We start from the raw sequence: 21,903 nt of genomic DNA on the forward strand, positions 1-21,903 counted from the left end.
GTTTTTCTGTTTGTTAATAAAAGTGTGCATTGCTCTTAAATCTGTAGCTTCCTGACTCTAGTTTGTTTTCCTGCCGCTGACCAGGGCTAGCTACCCTGCTGCACAGTGGCATTAAGACCCTCTCCCCTTCCAATGATTTCATTTTGGTTATTGTGAACCTACCGCTAGCACCTTCAGGAACACTTACACTTACACATCTGTGGCAAAGAACATAAGACCATAAGAAAGGTTAAAAACGAGAGGAGGCCATTTGGCCCATCTTGCTTGTTTGGTTGTTAGTAGCTTATTGATCCCAGAATCTCTTCAAGCAGCTTCTTGAAGGATCTCAGGGTGGCAGCTTCAACAGCATTACTGGGGAGTTGGTTCCAGACCCTCACAATTCTCTGTGTAAAAAAGTGCCTCCTATTTCTTGTTCTGAATGCCCCTTTATCTAATCTAAGCTGCTGTCACCACACTTTCAATTCTCCTCATATCTCAGAGACCATTTTAGATACTGACTTCATATTTGCAGGGTTAAACAGCTGTACTCTATGATTGCACTGCCTGTGTTGTCCAGTAAAAATGAACTGTTTCACCGGCATATAATTTAGCCATATCAATGGTACAGACTCTCTTTCGCAGATCGGTTCTACTTCATTATTACAAACAATTCAATAAGGGATGGCTAAATCAAGGATGGTTGGTTCATTGCTTGATATCTCCTTTCATTATACCTGTGGGGAAGCTTCATTTTTACACAAACTAAAAAAAGCAAACAAACCTTTCTAGTAGAATGCGTGTGACCAGTGTGATGTTTGCATTGCGGTGCAGCCATGTGATAAAGCCACAGCCCAGGAAGGAAGTCTGAGCACAGCAACAAGCATCCCGGTAGTGCTAAGCAGTTCTGCTGGAACCTGGTCGAGAGAGACGCACTGCAATGACCTCCTCCAAGACTTCTCCCCAGACCCTGCTGGACTCCTCCAGGTCCCTGTGCTGCCATGTCCGCACCTCGGCCATGGCCATCGGCCTCGTCCACATGGTAAGGCTTTCACTGTACCGCGTGAGGCTAAAGGATAAAATCAGTCTGAACACCAGCCTCGCTCCACTCACTCCCCAAGGCTCCAGCTGAACTGTATTATCTTGACTGCTAAAAGTGAGGCTTGTTTCAAACTGAATTAAAAGGAATACCTGCTGTGTTTGTAACTTTTGTGTCTTTTCAAAAAAAAAAAAAATTTTGAGTAAAGGTGCTTTGAAAGTCAGCCCCATTGTCTTCATACTGAAATACGGAGAGAGAGAAAGAGAACTACAGAGAGATGGAGTCTCAACGCAAGCCAGTCTTTAGAGCTAGTTTTTAGGGAGTTTCTTGAACTCCAGTTGCAGCACCACAGATACATTCAGAAGCTGTTTCATCTTCTTTTAAAACAAAGTCTTTTTTTTAAGGACATTTTTTTGGTTTGCATTTCTTTCTGAAAACGTTGGCGCTTCCTGTTATGGCAGCACCTGGTAAAAGCAGGGCTGTTGGTTTTGGCAGCTGGTGTGAATGAAATTCTATGCCGCTGGAAATATTTCCAAACGTCTATCTCAGATAAGACAGTGGAGGCCTTTCTGTTCCAGCTTGGGCTTTTTGAATGTTATTTTTTGAATATGATTTATTTATTGAATTCAGTTTTTGTTAGTGTTTGCTCAAGTCCACAGACTATCTGAATGAGTATATTGTTGTGTCCTGTAACATCTCGGGTGTAGGTGACTCTGGGCTGTGTGCAGTGCTGTGTAGGGTTCTACTCACAGAATCTGTGAACACAGCGCAAGTAGTATTGCAATGTTGACTCCTCTATAACTGTAATTGTTCTATTGAGTCTTAAGCTGGGTCCATACCTGAGCGATCAGTTGCGTAACTTAGTTGCATGCAACCAAGTCGCTTATATGTGGACATCCCTGCAACCAGTTGCAAGCAGTTGTGCCTTTCCAAGCAGCCTCCTGAGCGCCTTCTGTTAGCGAACTCTGACAGGTTCTTATAATGCTGACTGCACGGCTTGCATATTCTGTAATAAAGAAGCTCTAATTTAAAAAATGTCGGTGACAACGTTAAACGTTTTCGTTCAGCTTTTACCTGGCTTTTTTTTTTTTTTCTTTAGGGAATATGGCATTTAAAATAACAACAGTTGAAAAATTAATAGCAGCAAACTCTTCCTCATTAATTACTGGACACGTTACGACCTGACCAAAAAAAGAGTCACTTCATTGTCAAAAAATAAATAAAATAAATACAATTCTAAACTTGTAGACACAGGATAAAAAACAAACAAAAAAACTGTCATCTGAGTTACCATAAAAAATGAAACTTGCAGACGCAGGAACCTTGTTGCACAATAACTTTGTCAGATGGGGACACAGCACTTGCTCCCAACTGAGTTGTGCAATTTCAGGAGCAATTGGGTTGTGCAACTGATCGCTCCGGTGAGGACCCGGTTTAAGCCCAGTTATGCAGCTTTGCCGTGACAGTAACACATGGATGCTAATGAGGGGTTTCTTCTCCCATTTATTACAACAGTCAGGGTTATTATTGTCTTTCATTCTACACTTGTAAACATTGACTTGGACTGAAAAAAACATTGAACATAATGAACCACTCCAAGACTTAAATCATTTGAGCAAGTCCTGGCTACAGTATAACGCAGTTCTAGCAGATAGGAGAGAGGTCGGGGCTAGAACTGAGTAGACAATATCACTTCACATATAGAATGAGTGATTCATTTAGACTAGAGGAGCGCTGTACCTTATGATCAGGTTTCATTTAGAGGAGCTCTGTTCTGTATGATCAGGTTTCATTTAGAGGAGCTCTCTTCTGTGTTCTGTATGATCAGGTTTCATTTAGAGGAGCTCTGTTCTGTATGATCAGGTTTCATTTAGAGGAGCTCTGTTCTGTGTTCTGTATGATCAGGTTTCATTTAGAGGAGCTCTGTTCTGTGTTCTGTATAATCAGGTTTCATTTAGAGGAGCTCTGTTCTGTATGATCAGGTTTCATTTAGAGGAGCTCTGTTCTGTGTTCTGTATGATCAGGTTTCATTTAGAGGAGCTCTGTTCTGTGTTCTGTATGATCAGGTTTAATTTACAGGAGCGCTGTACTGTATGATCAGGTTTCATTTAGAGGAGCTCTGTTCTGTGTTCTGTATGATCAGGTTTCATTTAGAGGAGCTCTGTTCTGTGTTCTGTATGATCAGGTTTCATTTAGAGCAGCTCTATTCTGTATGATCAGGTTTCTGGGGGGTGAATTTACAAACAATTCCTCCAGCGTTTAACTCTTATTATTTTTTTTTATAAAGGCGAAAAACATCCATTTTTGTTTTACAAAATTATAACTGAAACAAATATGCATTAAATGCCTCTTGAGAACACTCAAGTCTCATTTTGTGAGAGTGAAGTGGAATTTTTTCATTTAAAGAGGCAGGAGTTCATTACAGACTGGAGTGAGCAAAACGCTTTTTCAATAAGAAGTCAGATTCAGTTGAGAATCTTCAATCTTCCTTGTTTTGCTCATATTTCACTGTGTGTTTCACTGTATATTTTACATTAACACAGCTGTCTTTTTGGCTAGTGTTGACACAGCCCACTTCCTGATTTATTGAATTTTAAAAAGAAGAACTTGAGGGTTAGTATTTTTGTTTACCAGCTGTTTCTTGTTCTTTTTCTTTTTTCTTCTTCAATTTCTTTTCTTTTTCTTTGCCCCATTGCATGGGTTGCCCAATGTCAGGGTGTGCACTAGTGCAATGCAGTCTGGATGTAGAGCGATGCAGTATGTTCCATCAGTAGCTGGTGCTGTGGTGCTGATATAGCCGGACTCCGGTGCATTCCACGCACTGTTTGACATTCCTGTAATGAGTTTGCTGTATTGCACTCTCCTATAGATAATGCGCACTGTAATGAGTTTGCTGTATTGCACTCTCCTATGGATAATGCACACTGTAATGAGTTTGCTGTATTGCACTCTCCTATGGATAACGCACAGTCACTCCTGTAATGAGTTTGCTGTATTGCACTCTCCTATGGATAACGCGCACTGTCACTCCTGTAATGAGTTTGCTGTATTGCACTCTCCTATGGATAACGCACAGTCACTCCTGTAATGAGTTTGCTGTATTGCACTCTCCTATGGATAACGCGCACTGTCACTCCTGTAATGAGTTTGCTGTATTGCACTCTCCTATGGATAACGCGCACTGTCACTCCTGTTGAGTTTGCTGTATTGCACTCTCCTATGGATAACGCGCACTGTCACTCCTGTAATGAGTTTGCTGTATTGCACTCTCCTATGGATAACGCGCACTGTCACTCCTGTAATGAGTTTGCTGTATTGCACTCTCCTATGGATAACGCGCAGTCATTCCTGTAATGAGTTTGCTGTATTGCACTCTCCTATGGATAACGCGCACTGTAATGAGTTTGCTGTATTGCACTCTCCTATGGATAACGCGCACTGTCACTCCTGTAATGAGTTTGCTGTATTGCACTCTCCTATGGATAACGCGCACTGTCACTCCTGTAATGAGTTTGCTGTATTGCACTCTCCTATGGATAACGCGCACTGTCACTCCTGTAATGAGTTTGCTGTATTGCACTCTCCTATGGATAACGCGCACTGTCACTCCTGTAATGAGTTTGCTGTATTGCACTCTCCTATGGATAACGCGCACTGTCACTCCTGTAATGAGTTTGCTGTATTGCACTCTCCTATGGATAACGCGCACTGTCACTCCTGTAATGAGTTTGCTGTATTGCACTCTCCTATGGATAACGCGCACTGTCACTCCTGTAATGAGTTTGCTGTATTGCACTCTCCTATGGATAACGCGCACTGTCACTCCTGTAATGAGTTTGCTGTATTGCACTCTCCTATGGATAACGCGCACTGTCACTCCTGTAATGAGTTTGCTGTATTGCACTCTCCTATGGATAACGCGCACTGTCACTCCTGTAATGAGTTTGCTGTATTGCACTCTCCTATGGATAACGCGCACTGTCACTCCTGTAATGAGTTTGCTGTATTGCACTCTCCTATGGATAACGCGCACTGTCACTCCTGTAATGAGTTTGCTGTATTGCACTCTCCTATGGATAACGCGCACTGTCACTCCTGTAATGAGTTTGCTGTATTGCACTCTCCTATGGATAACGCGCACTGTCACTCCTGTAATGAGTTTGCTGTATTGCACTCTCCTATGGATAACGCGCAGTCATTCCTGTAATGAGTTTGCTGTATTGCACTCTCCTATGGATAATGCACTGTAATGAGTTTACTGTAATGAGTTTGCTGTATTGCACTCTCCTATGGATAACGCGCACTGTCACTCCTGTAATGAGTTTGCTGTATTGCACTCTCCTATGGATAACGCGCAGTCACTCCTGTAATGAGTTTGCTGTATTGCACTCTCCTATGGATAATGCACACTGTAATGAGTTTGCTGTATTGCACTCTCCTATGGATAATGCACACTGTAATGAGTTTGCTGTATTGCACTCTCCTATGGATAATGCACACTGTAATGAGTTTGCTGTATTGCACTCTCCTATGGATAACGCGCACTGTCACTCCTGTAATGAGTTTGCTGTATTGCACTCTCCTATGGATAACGCGCACTGTCACTCCTGTAATGAGTTTGCTGTATTGCACTCTCCTATGGATAATGCACACTGTAATGAGTTTGCTGTATTGCACTCTCCTATGGATAATGCACACTGTAATGAGTTTGCTGTATTGCACTCTCCTATGGATAATGCACACTGTAATGAGTTTGCTGTATTGCACTCTCCTATGGATAATGCACACTGTAATGAGTTTGCTGTATTGCACTCTCCTATGGATAATGCACACTGTAATGAGTTTGCTGTATTGCACTCTCCTATGGATAACGCGCACTGTCACTCCTGTAATGAGTTTGCTGTATTGCACTCTCCTATGGATAACGCGCACTGTCACTCCTGTAATGAGTTTGCTGTATTGCACTCTCCTATGGATAACGCACTGTCACTCCTGTAATGAGTTTGCTGTATTGCACTCTCCTATGGATAACGCGCACTGTCACTCCTGTAATGAGTTTGCTGTATTGCACTCTCCTATGGATAACGCGCACTGTCACTCCTGTAATGAGTTTGCTGTATTGCACTCTCCTATGGATAACGCGCACTGTCACTCCTGTAATGAGTTTGCTGTATTGCACTCTCCTATGGATAACGCGCACTGTCACTCCTGTAATGAGTTTGCTGTATTGCACTCTCCTATGGATAACGCGCAGTCACTCCTGTAATGAGTTTGCTGTATTGCACTCTCCTATGGATAACGCGCAGTCACTCCTGTAATGAGTTTGCTGTATTGCACAGGGCATCAATTGTAATATGTTACTATTTGCAAACTAGTATTCGTTCTAGCAGGGGATCTGTCTTCATTGCTGTGACCACAAGGCTCTGAGCAGCTCACACAAAATAGGAAACTCAACGGAGCTGAGATATTTGTAATCACAAATACAAGTTTAATAGTTTAGTTGGTGCCCTCATCTCCTTCCCCCTGTCTTGCATTCATCTTGCTAAACTGTGAACAGGCATTTTAGAAATCGACACTTCCTCTTTTCTGGTAACTGTTGCTAAACTCAGAGCCATTTAAAAATATCTTTCTTTCTGTTCATTTTGGGGTACTGTGGTTTTATCAGGCTTCCCTCCTCCCACGCTTACAGCATTTTCAGAAGATGAAGCAGCTCGGAATTGCATTGAAATGAACAGTTCATTTTAACTTTTCAATAACAGTACATCACAGAACAGCTTTGCATGGCTAGGTAGCATAACTGCCATTCAGAAAGTTTGATGAGAGAGTTGTGTCTGTCTGCCTTCTCCTGGACTGTGTATGTGATCAGTGTTGTGATGGAAATGTCACCAGCTGTCACACTTCTGTGTTACACCACAGCTATTAACGTGCTCTGGAAATATGATTTAAAATGTTCTGTCAAGATGAAGCAGCAAACAGCAGGAAATGAGTCAGGAGGGCACGGTTAGCCACAAAACCTCCAAGTAGCATCTCTCATCTACATCTCAGAATTTATTTTTGGTAGAACTAAAAAAGGAACTTGGAAATAAAACAAGTAACATACATACCTCACCACGCCTGTAAATTCAAAATTCGAGTTATCAGTATTATTAAAAAGGGACCGCGTAATGACAAACAAACCCTCCCCCTGTATCCTCACCATCTGATACTCTCAGTAACTCCTGCGCAATAACGTCAATATCAAGATCCAAGACAGCTGTAGAAGAGGTTCTCCAGATAGGTGAAAAAATGTGAAGTGTGACATAGGTAGGACCACCTCCACAAAACATCCCCTTCCCTGGGAAAATAAGAGAAACCTTCTAATGAGAAATATACCTATGACAGGTGTGGCAGAGTAGAGAGAGGAAAGATGTAGTCCAGGAGTTTGCTGCAGGACTACATCCCCCAGAATGCCACGGGGTGGGAGCAGAACCTTAACAAGACACTTAAATGACACTTTTTTAGATTGACTGTGCTTTTAAATGACTGCTAACCCTTTTCTTCCAGATTCCTAACCACTTCCTGTGCTTCGGGGCAATGTTACTGTAATGTGACCATTGTGACCTCAGCTCAGGAAGTGCCTCCTGTTTTACAAACACTGAAAGATACATTATATAATCTCATGACAAATGCTTCAGCTAGAAGTCTTGCTCGGTGTCTTCAATGCCGAAATGAGTTTTGGTTCATGTTCTTATATGACTGGATGATGTGGACTCCAGTCCTGATTGATAAAGTGTGAAGGATCTCTAGCAGTCCCATGAAGAGGAATGTGCGGGTGTGTGTTGATTCTGCATGTTTTAGACATTGTATAGATGTATAACTTTGGATGGGTGTACGGGTCAGCTGCCGTTAGTAACGCTGACAGCCCTTATAAAAGTGCCCCACACTGAAAGCATTGCAAAGTGTAATAATGCACAGTGTAGGCAAGCATTGTAAAGCCCAGAGAAGTATGGTAAAGCATATGCAAAAACATGGCAAACCATGGTGAACTATGGTGACATTTAAACAACAAATACAATTGTGTTGCGCTCTTGTGTTTCAGATGTTCAGCTGCACCGTGTTGATCGACACCACTATGAAAGTGTCCTATGGGAAAGACAGCTGTGGATTCCCTCACCCCCCCTTCCTCTCCGTCAAGGAACGCGTCTGTGAGTTCACTGCTCCGAGTAGCAAGTTTATAAACTGAAGTAGTTCAGATGAGATACTGCATGGGCCCTATTTTCCACTGTGCTGTAATCCTAAGCCATAATTTGATTAAATTAGTAAGGTTAAAAGATAACACTTTACATGGTGTCCCTAATTGCTTTGTATTTACAGAGCAGTTACTTAGTAAATACACGTGTACTTACACACAGTTACAATGTTATTATGCATAGCTACAATGTATTTCATGTTTAAATCCTTTTGCACAATACTGTATATGTAAGTGCACTATTGTATCAGAAAAGGCTTAGGGTTATATCATGCAAAAAGATTCACACATTAAGCACATTGTAGCTATGCATAATAACACTGTAATGATGTGTAAGTACACATGTATTTACTAAGTAACTACTATGTAAATGCAAAGTAATTAGAGACACTTCTCATGCAAAGTGTTACCGGTTAAAATATGGTGCTGTATCAGCATCACCTGTAATTATAACTGTTTAATATTTTCATTTTACTCCTAAAACACATTCATTTCCATATTGCATGCCTCTTGAGCTGACATACACAACTTAAAATGAAGAGACCTATACACAGCCTAATAAGGGCAAGTGAGAGATCCACGGGTATGTGATACAGTAATGATCCACAGGTATGTGATACAGTAATGATCCACGGGTATGTGATACAGTAATGATCCACAGGTATGTGATACAGTAATGATCCACGGGTATGTGATACAGTAATGATCCACAACTGTAATACAGTAATGATCCACAGGTATGTGATACAGTAATGATCCACGGCTATGTGATACAGTAATGATCCACGGGTATGTGATACAGTAATGATCCACGGGTATGTGATACAGTAATGATCCACGGGTATGTGATACAGTAATGATCCACGGGTATGTGATACAGTAGTGATCCACGGGTATGTGATACAGTAATGATCCACGGGTATGTGATACAGTAATGATCCACGGGTATGTGATACAGTAATGATCCACGGGTATGTGATACAGTAATGATCCACGGGTATGTGATACAGTAATGATCCACGGGTATGTGATACAGTAGTGATCCACGGGTATGTGATACAGTAGTGATCCACGGGTATGTGATACAGTAATGATCCACGGGTATGTGATACAGTAATGATCCACGGGTATGTGATACAGTAATGATCCATGGGTATGTGATACAGTAATGATCCATGGCTATGTGATGCAGTAACGATCCATGGCTATGTGATACAGTAGTGATCCACGGGTATGTGATACAGTAATGATCCACGGGTATGTGATACAGTAATGATCCACGGGTATGTGATACAGTAATGATCCACGGGTATGTGATACAGTAATGATCCACGGGTATGTGATACAGTGATCATCCACGGCTATGTGATACAGTAATGATCCATAGATATGTGATACAGTAACGATGCCCCCTTTTGCTTTCTCTTTTAGTGGATACAACCACCAACTTCTTTCTGATCTTGGGGATGTTTTTCTCTGGTCTCAGCCTGCTGTATGGGGTGCTCAAGGTAAGAGCCTCCCTTTCTGAGGACAGTGATGACTTCAGGGTCCCGGACAGTCTTCAGTGTTGCACTAAAGCAGGATTGTGTCAGGTTCCTCTTCGGTGCTTTCTACGTCTTCACAAGCCACACCAGGGATGTGTTTTTTTGCGCTGATGCTGGTGAAGATCCTGCCGCAGCACTTCCCAGTTCCACTCCCCATGTCACTTCCTTCCTGTGTTACAGATAATATGACCCCCAGCTGAGCCCACAGAGAAGCATAAGGCTCAAGAAGGGTTCTATACCTTGCTAGTAGAGAGGAAGGCACAGGTCCTATGAAAGCCAGCTGTGTAGTAGAGAGGAAGGCACGGGTCCTATGAGAGCCAGCTGTGTAGTAGAGAGGAAGGCACGGGTCCTATGAGAGCCAGCTGTGTAGTAGAGAGGAAGGCACGGGTCCTATGAGAGCCAGCTGTGTAGTAGAGAGGAAGGCACGGGTCCTATGCTGATGGCAGTATTATTAACTAATCAACCACTAGGAGGAGATTCAATACAAAGTAAATAAACAAGTGTTACTTATTTTAAAACTTGGAAGCTGTAGAATAAAGGGTAGGTAAACTGATTTAATAACAATAAAGGCTACAGGGATGTTGAGATAACTGGGCAGCCAGTATATTGTTCTTTTACATTGACATTTGGAAGTCCACTTCTTTCTTTCACGACAGTATCTTAGTCGATTGCCTCTCTTCTGCAGCTACACTAATGGCCTGAGCCCCACACTAGTAGGTGTTCCACTCTTCCTTTACACAGGGAGGCGTCCGCGTGGAGGTGTGTCAGAAACCCCCTTTCACTTTTTTCCAGGAACTCCCTGGTCTCCCCTTTGTTTTAAAGGAAAGCCTACTGGGTTTGTAAAGACACTGCAGGCACTGGTTTGTAAAGACACTGCAGACACTGGTTTGTAAAGACACTGGTTTGTAAAGACACTGCAGGCACTGGTTTGTAAAGACACTGCAGACACTGGTTTGTAAAGACACTGCAGGCACTGGTTTGTAAAGACACTGGTTTGTAAAGACACTGCAGGCACTGGTTTGTAAAGACACTGCAGGTACTGGTTTGTAAAGACACTGCAGGCACTGGTTTGTAAAGACACTGGTTTGTAAAGACACTGCAGCTACTGGTTTGTAAAGACACTGCAGGCACTGGTTTGTAAAGACACTGGTTTGTAAAGACACTGCAGGCACTGGTTTGTAAAGACACTGCAGGCACTGGTTTGTAAAGACACTGCAGGCACTGGTTTGTAAAGACACTGCAGGCACTGGTTTGTAAAGACACTGCAGGCACTGGTTTGTAAAGACACTGCAGACACTGGTTTGTAAAGACACTGCAGGCACTGGTTTGTAAAGACACTGCAGACACTGGTTTGTAAAGACACTGCAGGCACTGGTTTGTAAAGACACTGGTTTGTAAAGACACTGCAGCTACTGGTTTGTAAAGACACTGCAGGTACTGGTTTGTAAAGACACTGCAGGCACTGGTTTGTAAAGACACTGGTTTGTAAAGACACTGCAGCTACTGGTTTGTAAAGACACTGCAGGTACTGGTTTGTAAAGACACTGCAGCCACCAGTAAGAAAGCCATTCATGTGTGCAGTTCCAATTCCAAATGCTTGTCAACCTCACTACCAAAACAACCTCAACAACCCTTATTAAAGTCTACCAGAGTAAGAGCATAGCACAGTGTAGTGAAGCATAGTGAGATTATGGTAAAACACACAGAGGTATAGCAGTGCATATTACAAACCTTGTTCATCTTTGTAAATGCATAGTATAACCATGGGGAAACTGCAAAAATACCATGCAAATTTATTATCTGCACCACAATTGTGTTTCCTGTGGACTTGGCTACATTACAGTCTTATTAACTGAAAGAGTGACCACCACCAATGCTTTTAATATCTATGTTCTAGTTTGTTTTTTAGAGCTATTCAGTCTTTACATTAAAATATGTCAATATGACGAAGCGCTAGTCATCCATAAATAGATTTTTATGAAGTAAAAAGAGATTTCTATCAGTGTGTGTGTGGCTAAATTCAGAAGCTGGTAAGTGCTTTACTATCCATTCTTCCCATCTTGAATGAATCCCCACCTCCACATCCTCTCCATGCCCCTGTCCACACTGCTCCGATCCTGGAATCCCCAAGCAGGGTCTAACATTGATCCTTTTGTGCGATAGTATTTACCTGGAAATCCTCCCTTCTGAAATAGCTTCTAGTGGAAAGTAAATTACTGGTAACTGCCAGGCCAGCGAAAGTGAGAGCTCATTACTGAGGAAACTTGAGCTGAAAAATAAATACATAAAATGAGCTCCTGTTGCTGAGACTGCGAGAGCAAACGAAGCGTGTGAGCTGCAACGAACCCCCAGATCAGCGGCCCTGCACGGCTGAGATAGATCAGGGATGGGAACAGAGCCCCAGTGACGACTTGCACAGACCAAAATATAAGACATGACCACAAGAGACAACACGCCGTGAAAAGTCATATGTCTGTTTCCCTTTTCAACACTCTGGTGTAATTGCTGTGATTGCTGGTAGAAATGGGACTGGAACTGGTCTTGGGACGCTGGCTGCTGTAGCTCTGGCATCACAGTTCATGTTATAACGTGATAAGTAAAGTGGATTTCATTATTTTGTATTTTTATATACATTAGCAAATTTCCAGGCTGTATTGAGTGAGAGGCTGATTGTTTTCCTCTGGTGCTGTATCGAGTGAGGGGGTGATTGTGTTCCTGTGGTGCTGTATCGAGTGAGGGGGTGACTGTGTTTCTTGTGCTGTATCGAGTGAGGGGGTGGCTGTGTTTCTGTGGTGCTGTATCGAGTGAGGGGGTGACTGTGTTTCTGGTGCTGTATCGAGTGAGGGGGTGATTGTGTTCCTGTGGTGCTGTATCGAGTGAGGGGGTGATTGTGTTCCTGTGGTGCTGTATCGAGTGAGGGGGTGATTGTGTTCCTGTGGTGCTGTATCGAGTGAGGGGGTGACTGTGTTTCTTGTGCTGTATCGAGTGAGGGGGTGATTGTGTTCCTGTGGTGCTGTATCGAGTGAGGGGGTGATTGTGTTCCTGTGGTGCTGTATCGAGTGAGGGGGTGATTGTGTTCCTGTGGTGCTGTATCGAGTGAGGGGGTGACTGTGTTTCTGGTGCTGTATCGAGTGAGGGGGTGATTGTGTTCCTGTGGTGCTGTATCGAGTGAGGGGGTGATTGTGTTCCTCTGGTGCTGTATCGAGTGAGGGGGTGATTGTGTTTCTGTGGTGCTGTATCGAGTGAGGGGGTGATTGTGTTCCTGTGGTGCTGTATCGAGTGAGGGGGTGATTGTGTTCCTGTGGTGCTGTATCGAGTGAGGGGGTGATTGTGTTCCTCTGGTGCTGTATCGAGTGAGGGGGTGATTGTGTTCCTGTGGTGCTGTATCGAGTGAGGGGGTGATTGTGTTCCTGTGGTGCTGTATCGAGTGAGGGGGTGATTGTGTTCCTGTGGTGCTGTATCGAGTGAGGGTGTGACTGTGTTTCTGGTGCTGTATCGAGTGAGGGGGTGATTGTGTTCCTGTGGTGCTGTATCGAGTGAGGGGGTGATTGTGTTCCTGTGGTGCTGTATCGAGTGAGGGGGTGATTGTGTTTCTGTGGTGCTGTATCGAGTGAGGGGGTGACTGTGTTTCTGGTGCTGTATCGAGTGAGGGGGTGATTGTGTTTCTGTGGTGCTGTATCGAGTGAGGGGGTGATTGTGTTCCTGTGGTGCTGTATCGAGTGAGGGGGTGATTGTGTTCCTCTGGTGCTGTATCGAGTGAGGGGGTGATTGTGTTCCTGTGGTGCTGTATCGAGTGAGGGGGTGATTGTGTTCCTGTGGTGCTGTATCGAGTGAGGGGGTGATTGTGTTCCTGTGGTGCTGTATCGAGTGAGGGGGTGACTGTGTTTCTGGTGCTGTATCGAGTGAGGGGGTGATTGTGTTCCTGTGGTGCTGTATCGAGTGAGGGGGTGACTGTGTTCCTGTGGTGCTGTATCGAGTGAGGGGGTGACTGTGTTTCTGGTGCTGTATCGAGTGAGGGGGTGACTGTGTTTCTGGTGCTGTATCGAGTGAGGGGGTGACTGTGTTCCTGTGGTGCTGTATCGAGTGAGGGGGTGACTGTGTTTCTGGTGCTGTATCGAGTGAGGGGGTGACTGTGTTTCTGGTGCTGTATTGAGTGAGGGGGTGGCTGTGTTCCTCTGGTGCTGTATCGAGTGAGGGGGTGATTGTGTTCCTGTGGTGCTGTTTCGAGTGAGGGGGTGATTGTGTTCCTGTGGTGCTGTATCGAGTGAGGGGGTGACTGTGTTTCTGGTGCTGTATCGAGTGAGGGGGTGACTGTGTCTCTGGTGCTGTATTGAGTGAGGGGGTGACTGTGTTTCTCTCCCCTGCAGTACCGGGAGGGCCTGCTCATCAGCTTCCTGGTCCTGCAGAGCGCTGACATTGTTCTGAGCGTTCTGTCTCTCTTCTACGCCCATCTGGGGCTCCCAGGGACCCTCAACTACGAAGAGCTCCTCAGGAAATGGGTGAGAGACTTGCAGAAGGAGAGACTGCACAAATTCAATTACCTTCATTATAAATTACTTATTTTCAACTGCAAGTAAATGCCTTAATATTCCTGTTGAAACTTAGTTTCCAAAGATTGTATTTATCAAAAAAAAAAAAATAATAATAATAATACATTTTGTTGGTGGATCTGACTGTGTCTGCCTTGTTTTACCCAAGACGGCAGACCCAGGTCTCTGGTCGGTCTCTGACCATGTTCTCTCCTGCAGCTGGCGGAGTGTTACTAACCCTTCCCTCGTCTCCTTCTAGACCTACTTGAATGGTGCGCATGACCTCTCACCCCAAGATGTCAACAAGTTCATGATCATTTTCTCCACCGTCTTCATCCTGGCTCTGCTTATTAAGGTAGACCTTCCATGTCTTTGACCCTTTAAATGCAGGGCAGATTCTGTGCTTGTTCGGTGTCTTGATTTGTAGGAAGAGTTATGGTTGCATAAATCAGGGCCTTGGGTAGTGTTGTTCCCTGGGGCTCTGCACAGCACAGAAACCAGGACCAGAGTACACAGCTGGAAATGAAGTGGAGAGACATAGGTAAGAGATACACAGACAGTGGTGACATTACAGCTTATATTGTTGATGCTGAATCATTGGGATCTTTTAAGACCCAACTTGAAAAAGGTTTGAGATCAATCAGCAAATTGGAGCTAGACAAGCACTGATGGGCTCTCACCTGTCATCTTTTTTACCTTCTTATGTAAATGACTTTCTTTTTTGAAGAAGACTAACGCGATTGAGGCTTGGATCTTATATTGTACATCCATAACTTTAAACACCAGATCCCAAGATTAGTAGTGCTATAAGCAACAAACACATTAACATGAAACACACTGAGTGAATGACAGTGCAGCTGAGGTTATTGGGAAGTGTAGTTCTTGGCTAAGGGATCTTCTATCGCTGTGTCTCCTCTAGACAAAGGCAACTTCAAACTTTGTATAAGCAAATAAGCGAACCCCTTTAATGAGAAGCGCCCCCCCCTCCGTCCCGTGTGTGTTTCCAGAGATGCGCCCCCCCCCACTGTCCCGTGTGTGCTTCCAGAGATGCACCCCCCCCACTGCCCCGTGTGTGCTTCCAGAGATGCCCCCCCCCCCAGCCCTGTGTGTTCTTTCAGAGATGCCCTCACTCTCAAGCTGCTGTTTTCGTTTCTTTTATATATACATTCCAGTTATTTACCTAACAGCTTTGCAGTTGTTTTAGGCCCGATTCATGGATTTTTGGTGGGTTTGCTCTGAATAAAACGCGCGTTGATTTGTTTTTTTTTTATTTTGTGGCTGGAAGTCTCGAGAATCGAACCAAATCCAGCCCAGACCCTCAACCCCTCTCCCAGTCTGCTCAGGACTGACTCAGAGAAAGAAAGACTGTTTGAGGAATTTATTGACTTATCCCAAGGTATTTGTACAGCCCTTCAGGTATGCATACTAATTTCCATAGAGGCCCCAATACTGGACCAGAGAGCTGGAGGGAGGATTGGTTACTGAGCAATTCTGTTCTTAATATTGAATGAAATTAACAGGAATTGTATTCTCTACCCAAGTGCAATGAGGTTGCCATTCTCCCATTACTGTGTATTTTGGGATCCCAGAATAGATAATCGTCATCAAATACATCAAAAATATTTTAATGAGCAATCTTTTCCAAAAGTGCAGTGGTGCCCCAATTCTTTGCAGAGTGACTGAGAGGACTGTGAAAGGGAAGCATCACTGGCAAGGCTTGTTTCTGTCCGGGAGAGAGACAGACACAACAAGTTGCAGTTTAAGCACTATTGCGCATGTTTAATCACACAAACACAACAAACAAATTGGCAAGGTGGCCAAAACAAAACAACAAAAATGACTGGACCATAAACTCCCCACACAGTGTACCTCCTACGGTTCTACTCACCTACACACCAACACCAAACAAACAGATCGTTCCCTTTTTATACACCTGTGGCTGGAGCCTAATTAATCATTAATCATTCAATGATAGCCCCAGCCACATTCCCACGTGTTCTGTCAGGGAGGAATTGAACCCCTCCCTGCCATCCCACTATTCCCCACACACAGCCACACATCTACACTAGCAGCGTTCCACCTGCCACAAGGACATTTGCTTTTCATTGTGCCCCAGAAGATGGGTTCTGGCAAGGGTGACAGACTGCCAAGACTGGCATCTCAATTCGGTCCTAAACAGTTAATTGCCTAAAAAAAACATCTCTGGGGAAAATGGGGAAGAGGGGAGAGAAGAGGAGGGTTTTGTCACATGCTACCAAACATCCCTCTTTTGTAGGGCATCACACCCACCCATCAATGTAACAGTAAAGTGCACACAACCAATCAGTGGTACACAGGTGGACATCACAATTCTATGGCCCACAGTGCAACAGAACTTAATATCTGTCACCTGCTAACTGGTAGGAGACCATTTACTAAAGTTATTCACAAGCCTTTAAGGGCCCATGCCAGGCTGGTAAAGCACTGCACAGTCCATCCTGTTCTTAGTGCCGTTCTGTTCAGCTGCTTGGCAGATTTTGTTCCACATCCAAATCGACTTGGACTCCATGCGGGGCTCCTGGGCAGGCAAGGTGACAAGCAGATGGGAAGGAGGCAGAGAGGCAGGGAGGAAAGCAGTCAGGGAGTGAGGGAGGGAGGCAGGCAGGCAGGCAGGCAGGCAGGCAGGTACACTTGCTCCTAATGCAATGCTGGCTGCCCTGTACTGTGGTTTTAGCTCTCTGAGCCAGGGCATCTCTTGTATTGACCTGGAAAGGTAGTACATTCCTTGGCTGTACAGTCAGTCTCCTTGACAGGGAGGCATACGATCGTTAAGAGATCACAGCAGCAGCAAAAGTCTCATCCAGCATTGACTGAGCTCTGAGTACAGAGTAAAACTAAGGTCATTTTCCAGATGATTTGGTTCCCATACCAAAAAGGAGTGCTAGACAAGCCTGTAAAACCCATGTAACATTAGCACTATTAATAACCCTGCTTGCTATTTTAAAGGGGTGCTAAGCAAGTCTAAACACTACTGTTATACACTTAGTGAGAACATCAGAGATGGAGCAAGTAGTCTTCTGCCAATCCACACCCAGTCCTGCCTCACAAAAACGGTTATTGATGTACAGGCATGACAATAAGATTGAGAAAACTACGCTGAGAATCTCTCTATTAGGTTAGCTCTATATTGAGACCCAGCGATTGTGAAGCGTGCCCTCACTGGTGTGGTCTGCTTCTGTCTCAGATCTACATGGTGAGCTGTGTGGGGAAGTGCTACAGGTTCATCAAGATTCGCAACCAGCCTCCCAGCGACAACAAATACAAGCCCATGGTAAGAACAAGCTGGCTGTCTCTCTACACACGTCTGTCTGTCTGCTTTCACTGTCTGCCGATGCCTTTCTCCCCTGGCTGTCTATCTGTCTGTCTTTCAAATGTCTGTCCAGCTACTGGAGCATCCATAAAAGTAAAGGAAACATGTGTAATACTAGAACTAAAGCAATGTTGACCTTGTAACACATTGTATCTGCCAGCAGTGGCAATGGAAAGAGCCAGAGTCGCTGTGGCTCTGTTTGTGGAGTATAGAGAATGGCTTTGTTTTGTTTACTGGCACCCTGAGCGAAGCAGAGCACTCAGAAACATGGAAAAGGGCGTTTAAATCATCGCCTCGTTCCGAAGCTGTTATCATGTGACAGAGGAAGCTTGAGACAGCCGATGCAGAAGAGGAACAAGAAGGCTGATAAACCACAATGATAAGCAGAGGAGACAATGATAAGGTTGCAGTTTTCCGTGGTCATCACAGATTTCACAATTTCCATGAAATGTACTCATTGCCATGTAATATGTATTATGTATTTCCCATTTTTGAAGGAATAGTGTATATACACATTTTTCTTACTTATAAATAAATAGAGCAAACACTTTCCTTATTGACGCACTGCCTCTTACACTGTATTAGGAACTAAAGATTGCTCTGTCCAGTACAAGAAGGGGATTTGCACATGTCTGTTGTTATTTTTTACATGTATTTATGTTTTGGTTTGTCTGATAATTCACTGATGGTGAAAATAGAATGTCTTTAAAAGGTGGACATAAAAAAAAAAATCTACAATTTAGCATTGACTGTTTTTCAGCATTGCAATATGTAGGAACATTAGCTGTATAATATCTCTAGAGAAAAGGATCCATTTTGAATGTGATTGTTTTCTGTTAATACTTGATGTGTTTAATTGTGAAATGCCTGTTTTTGACCATGAAATAAAGCCCTAATGATAACGCTTGCCTTGCCTCCCCCAGGCTGTGCTTCCCTCCTACGATGAAGCCTTGATGCTGCCCTCCAAAGGAGACCCCCCAGCCTACAAGGGACCCTAAGCAGCTGAGAGCGATGGAGTTCCCTGCATCTGCTTCTCTGCCAACCAGCCTGCAACCCAGCCAGCACTGTGCTTTACTGTAGTAGTATGGAATTGTTTTTGTATGTGTTAGCTCCATATTACAGCTTGCGTGTGAGAACTGGATACACAGGGTAAGACCAGGCATCCCAGGGTTAGCCGGGACAGTCCTGGTTCAGCGACACACTCTAATACCTTGTGTCAAAATAACCACTTTTCATTTATGACATCTGCAGTGAAAACAAAATAAAATAAAACAAGTGACTAGGGTTATCAAGAACATTATTTTTATAAAGTGATTAACACTGACGTACTGAAACATCCTGGTTTCGAGCTTTGAAAATCTGGTCACCCTATGCATACAGTGACCTGAGAGACAAGTCTCTCTGGGAATGGTGCAGAGCCGCGGGGCTCATTGTTTGAGTCCTCCGCAGTCCAATGGCTGTAACCAGTGCTGTATCTGTAATTCTTTGTTGTAGTAAAGCCCTTCTCTGTGTCGATGCAATAAAATCTGCCTCTTCTTTCAAATCCTGCTTCTTGGCTCCTGTGTGCAGATCTGGGGTCGTTTCAGGTGAGGTGCTGTGTGACTGCTTGCAGGACTCTGAGCACAAACTACATGGGAGATGTGGGCCAGGTATCCTGAAAGGGGTAGCCCCCCCCATCCTAAAGTGTATTCGATCTCCCCATTGCCTGCACCCCCCCCCCCATAAAAATGTTCACAGTTAGAAAACTTTTGGTGCAATTCATTAATTCAATGTTCTATATAGGTAGAACTACAATTAAGCCAATAAAAACAGGTTCCTTTTTATAATTTCTTGCAAACGTTTGCATTGTTTCATAGGGAGGTCAGTCTGATCAGATGCCAGTCTTTTGGCATTTATTTTCCAGTTGCTTCATCGTACTGTGGTTGCTGCACAGTAAGTGCTGTGATGCTTAGCAAATCAGATTGGATTATGTGGAGGGTTCTTCGCAAGAATCCTGCCACAGCTTGGAACTCTACACCTGAGTGATGAGTGAGAGAGTGAGGTTTAACATATAGTGTCTCTCATGCCAAGCCATCCCAACGTGTTTCACAAAGAAATTTCGCCTACTGAGCACAGTGTTACAGTAGTGATTTAACAAGTGAAAGAGTGTGAACATTTTTGCTGTCTCTAGCTGCAACGTTCCATAATGAGGACCAATAGAAAACTAACTAGAACAATACTGCATTGTTCTTTCAAGATGATTCTTGCTAGATTTATAAAGTTCCAGTTGTTTTCTTCCTCTCAGAAAAGGGTTCTTTGTATTGTCACATACTGGGTCGTGTTGCGTGTCATGTTCGGGTAGCGCTGGGCCCCCTCACCTGTCATTGGAGCACTTTCAAGTGACGGTTTGTGTACGAACCCACTGTGTTTGGTCCTCTTCTCTCTCGGTTGTCTAGACAGCCTCTGTGAACTCACTGTGAGAGTTTATACTAAGCCTGGTCGCAGCGGCTGCTGGCTGTTGACAGAGCTGGGGAAGTGAAACCAGCGATTGGGGATCTGTAGGGCTCGGGTTGGGGGGGTTGGTTTGGGTTTTACAAAGAATGCTGCAGCCAGGCCAAGGTAAACATGGTCCGAGCCACGCTCGCCTCTCCTTACAAGGAACGGGATTGAGAGGCACAGGACCGTCCCGGTGGGAGGCTGCAATACCACCGCAAACAGACAGCCAATAAAAAAGGGCTTCCTAACCAGTCCTGAATGGCACCTCTGCTTTTTTAAACAGTTTTCAGAAAATCTATGTGGCACTCCCATCTTGTTTATACAGATGTTACACCTTCCTCGACAGACTCCAACCTGTTATCAACATGACCTGCTCTTAATAACTTCATTTTTAAACCCCTTGCTAAACGTGGCTCAGGCCAGAGAGTTGCTAATCACCTGCACGCTGCTGTGTCTTGTGTGATTCAGGAATAACTCAATTTTCTCCCACATATTAACTATCCTTTTGCTATAGTTAGTCAATTAACAGTCCAGCACAACATTGGTGCCGAAAGACCCATGAAAGAATGCACAACTTGTTTTACCTTGACACGAATGGGGTATGGCAGCTGACGACCTAACAGAGTTCCACTTCTTTCAGCAAAACACAAGAAACTGCGGTTGCAGTGGGCTAAGGAACGAAAACACTGGAAACTGGAGGATTGGAAAAACATTGCCTGGTCTGATGAATCCCGGTTCCTGCTGTTTCACGCTGATGGGAGGACTAGGGTATGGAGAAAACCACATGAGTACATGCATCCATCATGCCGCGTGTCAACATTGCAGGCTGGTGGTGGTGCTGTGATGGTGTGGGGTGTGTTTTCATGGCACACATTGGGCCCCTTGATAAAAGTGGAGCAACGTTTGAACAGGATATCTGAACATCATTGCCAATCAGGTGCATCCCTTCATGGCAGCAGTGTATCCAACTGCTAATAGATTTTTTCAGCATGATAATGCCCCATGCTACAAGGCTAGGATTGTGCAGGAATGATTCCACAAACATTACATTGAACTCAGCTTACTGCAGTGGCCTGCCCAGCCACCAGATCTCAATCCAGTTGAGCATCTGTGGGATGAGATGGAACGAGCTATTTGGAGTAGAGATCCACTACCAGCCAACTTGATACAACTGTGGGAAGCTTTGGAGTCAACGTGGGCCAGCATCCCTGTGGAACGCTTTCGACACCTTGTAGAGTCCATGCCCCGACAAACTGAAGCTGTTCTGAGGGCAAAAGGGGATGCAACTCAATATTAGGAAGGTGTTCCTAATGTTTTGTACACTCGGTGTATATCTTACCTCACTCCATTGTGTCCTCGCTGTGCACCAGAGTTCACCCTCTCCTGCCCAGCATCCACCTGCTTTTTTTGACTTGGTAGAATGGATAATATTTGGGTTGCCACTCAAAACCTTTTTCGTTTTAATTTTTTATTTTAATTTTGTTTCAATTATTTAACTCCCAATTTTCTGCCCAGTTTAGAATGTGCAATCATTTTTTCCTCTCACAGCAGCGATTCCCCTCGTAGCTCAGGAGAACTGAAGGTTCAGCGGGCGTCTTCCGATCCTACAACTGAGCCAGCTTCCTCTTCTACACCCAGGGACTCGAGCGTGGATGTCACTGTGCTTCTAACCTCTGGAGGAAGGGCAAAGGCCTGTAGCGCGATGTTGAAAAACAGCCCCTGACGGTTTTGCCTCTTTAACCCATGGGAGCGCCAGAGCCAAT

The 21,903-nt window shown here is 44.2% G+C and overlaps 1 protein-coding gene across 2 annotated transcripts; it reads left to right on the forward strand.

The window, feature by feature from the left end:
• Positions 1-857: 857 nt before the first annotated feature.
• Positions 858-19,208, forward strand: LOC121303385 (lysosomal-associated transmembrane protein 5). Of its 2 annotated transcripts, XM_041234050.1 has the most exons (8): positions 858-1,018; positions 8,094-8,199; positions 9,675-9,751; positions 14,155-14,286; positions 14,576-14,671; positions 15,602-15,712; positions 17,540-17,626; positions 18,589-19,208. In XM_041234050.1, exons 1-8 carry the CDS (start codon positions 917-919, stop codon positions 18,661-18,663), a joined length of 786 nt encoding a protein of 261 aa, XP_041089984.1. In that variant the 5' UTR covers positions 858-916; the 3' UTR covers positions 18,664-19,208. The 2 variants fall into 2 exon arrangements, with proteins under 2 accessions (XP_041089984.1, XP_041089985.1); XM_041234051.1 differs by lacking the exon at positions 15,602-15,712 and having other exon boundaries at positions 859-1,018.
• The last annotated feature ends 2,695 nt before the right edge of the window (positions 19,209-21,903 follow it).

This window comes from Polyodon spathula, chromosome 32 (assembly GCF_017654505.1).
Source record: "Polyodon spathula isolate WHYD16114869_AA chromosome 32, ASM1765450v1, whole genome shotgun sequence".
NCBI classification, from domain to species: Eukaryota; Metazoa; Chordata; class Actinopteri; order Acipenseriformes; family Polyodontidae; genus Polyodon; species Polyodon spathula.

Bases quoted from the DNA above. Each gene is read 5' to 3' on its own strand.
- LOC121303385 (XM_041234050.1), top strand. From the start codon at position 917: ATGACCTCCTCCAAGACTTCTCCCCAGACCCTGCTGGACTCCTCCAGG. The intron at 9,752-14,154 runs GTAAGAGCCTCC...TCTCCCCTGCAG, and splicing joins TGCTGTATGGGGTGCTCAAG to TACCGGGAGGGCCTGCTCAT. The intron at 17,627-18,588 runs GTAAGAACAAGC...TGCCTCCCCCAG, and splicing joins ACAACAAATACAAGCCCATG to GCTGTGCTTCCCTCCTACGA.